Raw genomic sequence first — 4,475 nt, forward strand, 5'->3', positions numbered from 1 at the left:
GAACCTGCATAATTCGGTACAAATTTTTATAATTCATTAAATATACATCTAAATACTTATATTCCAATTTCAAAAGAGCCATTTAACAAGCAATTTGTTCAAGTAGAATTTATACGTTTATATCTGATGCTCATTATTTAATTATTTAAAAACGAAGAAATATAAATAGATAATTAAGAAGAGCTTTTTATTAAATTAAGATAAAATCTAGATTAAATTTTAGATTGCAAATTGAAGATCTTCAGTCCTTGAACTTCTGGCGCACACATCGTGGCATGGGAAATAAGTAGACCAGCATGTTAAAGGCGGCTAAGCCCACGGCAAATGCGCAAGACGCGGCCACATCGATGGTTTCCTGTGAATTATAATAGTATTTTATCTGAAGAATAATATATAATATTATATTCCAACTTACATCTGGATCTGGCAATCCCAGTCGCTCGTGCATAAAGTCAGCTGGCTTGGGACAAATTACGGAGGCAGTGGGAGTGCAGTTGAGTTTCCGCGACTGAAAAGCAATGCTGTGCAGCAGGGAGGATGCGTATCGTGTGTGGGTGCCCTTGGTGTTGTCCTGCAGCCAGGGTTGGAGGCCTTTGAAAGAGCTGACGGCAGGGAAAATGTTTCTTAGTCAACAACAATAACTTAGCGAAAAATTTAATCTGAACTCACCGCACAGTTCCACTGGCCAGGGCAATACTGATCACCAGAATATAGGTCACAGCAATGGCTGCGTTGAAAGGAACCTTGACCACCAAAAGGAAGGCAATCGTCAGTTGCTCGGCCAGCACAAAACTGGACCATAAAGCCATCAGCAAATAGGCAAAGACAATGCCATTATTGTACTTTACATCCAACAGGAGGCTAAGCAACAAATCGAAACATAAATTTGGAAGCAATTTTACGAATCCAAAGAACCTACGGATAAACAACACAGCTGGCTATTACGGCGGATACTGCGGAGAAGGGTATGGATACGGAATTGTAGGCAATCAATAGAGTAGTTCCCGAATAAAGTCCCTCTGGTGTGTCTTGTGAGAATTTCTTCCGCCAAATGGGAACTGAAAAAATATTTAAGAACATAAGGACAAAAACTTTACTATAAAAGCTATTACTCACATAGAGCTATGGTCGTTAGGATACCGCAGCCATAAGACAAGCCCAATATATTAAGAATCATGCCGTTTTTGGTAAAGAAACCAGGGGCATCGTCCTAAAGAATCACTATTAGTAATTTTTAAACTTTAATTGACCTCTTGGCTTACCCCGACATCTGCGTAAAAGGCCCATAAAATACTCAATGCCAAGGGAAGCAGCAGCATGCGCAGAAATAGTGTCTTCATGCCCACGAGGCCGCAAGAAAAGGTTGATGCCAGTAATTTTCTGGAAAGGAAAAGAAAACAGTTATAAAATTATTGCACCACTTGGAAAATTGAATATGACTTTAAATTTACTGACTGCAAACGGAATTTGCTGTGTGTTTAAATCTGATAAGTCTTTAAAAATACTTTTTAAGTTTTTGTTCTTTATAAATGCTACCAGGCTCAAAAATTATTTGGTACAAAAAAAGCTTAATTTAAAATACACCGAAAAGTAGATATATTATATATCTTATACTTGGTAAACACAAAAAAGCTAAATGACCCTAAAAATTTTAAAAATTTAGGTAGTTTTAGAAAAAACGATATAAAACTGTCGAAATGACCTAAATTTAAGGAACATTTTTAACTTTGTTCTAAGACATTTTTAAAAATAATTATAAACAGTTTGGCCAGGCTCGTTCCTATGCCCTCAATATGTTTAATTCTGCTGTTCAAAGTTGCTACCAGCTCCAAATACAGCATAACCATACTTACAAATATAGCATAACCCAAACTTTTAGCTCTCCAGGCTTTCCATAGGCCAGTGGCACCTTGCCAGATCCCATGTTATTCAGTGGGGCATCCGAGATGGGAGTTTCCCGGGAGAATCGCTCGACCAGCGCCTCAATCTGCTGGCTGGACTCCAGGAACCGATCGCGACTCCGACGATCCACGGTGGACAGGCAGAGATAGTACATCAGGGGGTTCTCCAGCTGGGGGCACGGAAATCCAATGCCATGGAAGTACTCCAGCATGGCCCGAGTGCCGCCGGAATAGACCACTCCGCCCAGACACAGAAATAGTGCACGATCCAGGAATGGGAACACATCGGAGCGCGGCTTCTCCAGCGAAAGTAGAATGCCACATCCCGTCTTCTTGGCCGTGTTGGACAGAATGGATATCAGCAGATAGGCGCTCAAGGGATCTAGACCATGAGTGGGCTCATCCAGTAGCAACATTACTAAGGATAAAGTTTATTTATTTAATAGTTCTTAGTGAGATACTAGTCAGACATCTCACCAGGATCTCGGACCAACTGGATTCCGATGGCCAGACGTCGCGCCTCGCTGATGTTCAGATACTCCACACGTTTGTGGGCCACTTGGGAAAGGGCCAAATCGGCCAGCACTTGACGCACCTTTGAACTCTTCAGATAACCACTCAACTGCAAATGGATTATGTTTTATAACACCAAAAATCAAAGCTTTGTTCTTGTTCATTACCCTCTACAGGCTTGATACGGTTTTTAAATACAAATAATTCAAGTATCACCTTATACGCATTTAAGAGTCTCCATATTTGCTTCAATAATCTTTTGATGAAGTTTAAAAGCAATTAAATCCTAGCAGAATTCTAGTTTTTGTTTGGAAATCTCTGACGAGATGTAACATCATATTTTAAAATGAAAACACTAGTCAAAATGCTCATGTGCATTAATTTGAGCTAATAGAGGTTGATATAAGGTTTTTGGTTTTTGTTGTCTTGTGTAATGTTTTTTTAATCATTGCCGTATTCGTAGCTTGAAGCTCTAAACCGTTTTATTTGGTACTGTAACTATGCTTTGGTACTACTTACTATGGTGGGGGTGTAGTGAAGAGTCTGGGCCACGGTGAGACCAGGGACAAAGGTGCAGGACTGGGTGACATATCCGCATCGCTGTTGGAACAATGCCTTGGAGAGGGGTGATCCATTGAGCAGCACTTGACCGCGAGTTGCTCCATCGGCACGCCTTGAGATAACATCCAGAAGGGCCCTCTTGCCACTGCCTGCAAATCAACAATTTATTATTATTTGACCATTTAAAGAAATATATTGTATTCCAAATACCCTTTGAGCCCAGAATGGCCATCACCTCGCCACTGTGCACGGTGAGATTAACGCCTTTGAGCACCAGGGCCGAGTTGCCGGCTCCATTGAAACAGCCACCACCATCCACCTGTTGGCAGAACCAAAAGAAAACAGAGAAGGTTATTCCGCGAAGGGTTTTTTCTCGATCTAAGAGAGAGAGAGAACCACCTACCTCGGTGGTGTGGAAAATGTTGTGTGCTTCCAGTACGTAGTCGCTGCCGATCATTTTCATAGCCACCACTGAGAGAACTGATTTTGTTTGTTTACACTTCTAGTGCTCTTCGGGCCTTTACCTTTGTTAGTAGCTTAAGAGCCGTACAAGTGGTAAGAGTTGATTTCCAGATTTTAAGAGCAATATAAAATTCATCACAGAGAATAAGAGAGGTTATTTGGTAAACTTAAGTCATTTTATAAAAATATATTTTTAGCATAAATGCTGATCATAATTTCTTTTAAAAATTGCTTAATTATTTCTCTATATTCAAAAGCAAAAGTTGTATTTTTAATTAATTTGTAAGAGAAACCATTGTAACATTTTTAAGCAGAGAGAAAGAGTTTCATTCCAGAGAGAGATATTGAAAAGTATGGAGTGTCTTTCACGTAGATAGAAATACCAACAGCAAGAAAATGTATTTCTTTTAAAGATACAAACACTTTTGTATTTAGAATTTTCTAGTTATAGAAACTAGTTTTTTTAAACTATTGGTTTATACTGCATTTATATTAAAAGATCTTAAATTTTTAAATATATTCTTTCTAACCTCCGCGAACACGTCCAAACCAACTGAGCGCACTGTTCCAACTGGACTTAAACTGTTGCTTGACGGCTTAGGCCATTTCAATTCTCGCCCTCCCTTCCAACACTTCCAGTCAAAGAGAGAGCGGGCTTTGATGTCGGCCGCGGCCAAGTTCAGATCAGTTCGCTGCAAACTCAACTTCAACTGTTGCTTGACGGCCTAGGCCATTCCAATTGGGAGAGTTGTGCACTCCGAGTGGAAATCGCCTCTCTCCATTCCAACACTTCCAGTTGAAGCGCGAGCGGGCTAAGATGGCGGCCCAGGCCAAGTTCAGATCAGTTCGTTGCGAGCGCACGACTGAGCTGCCCAGTTGTCTCCACCGCTCCTCAAGGCGGTCCGCGTCGATCGATTTTTTCTTGCGGCGCCCCGAACACACAGAATTCCAAACAATAAAAAAAACATTAAACGCTTTTGGAAATCTAACTGAAATGCTTACGGCTTAACAGGCAAAAAATACAAATATACTGTGCAA

The 4,475-nt window shown here is 40.5% G+C and overlaps 1 protein-coding gene across 1 annotated transcript; it reads right to left on the minus strand.

The window, feature by feature from the left end:
• Positions 1-162: 162 nt before the first annotated feature.
• Positions 163-4,043, minus strand: LOC108143763 (ATP-binding cassette sub-family G member 5). The gene is made up of 12 exons (XM_017268292.1): positions 3,968-4,043; positions 3,379-3,511; positions 3,186-3,294; positions 2,934-3,124; positions 2,379-2,523; positions 1,854-2,319; positions 1,263-1,380; positions 1,117-1,210; positions 920-1,058; positions 670-861; positions 416-602; positions 163-355 (listed from the first exon to the last, which is right to left on the minus strand). Exons 2-12 carry the CDS (start codon positions 3,436-3,438, stop codon positions 242-244), a joined length of 1,815 nt encoding a protein of 604 aa, XP_017123781.1. The 5' UTR covers positions 3,439-3,511; positions 3,968-4,043; the 3' UTR covers positions 163-241.
• Between the last annotated feature and the right edge of the window lie 432 nt (positions 4,044-4,475).

The sequence above is a fragment of the Drosophila elegans genome, unplaced genomic scaffold, assembly GCF_018152505.1.
Source record: "Drosophila elegans isolate 14027-0461.03 unplaced genomic scaffold, ASM1815250v1 contig_468, whole genome shotgun sequence".
Lineage (NCBI taxonomy): Eukaryota > Metazoa > Arthropoda > Insecta > Diptera > Drosophilidae > Drosophila > Drosophila elegans.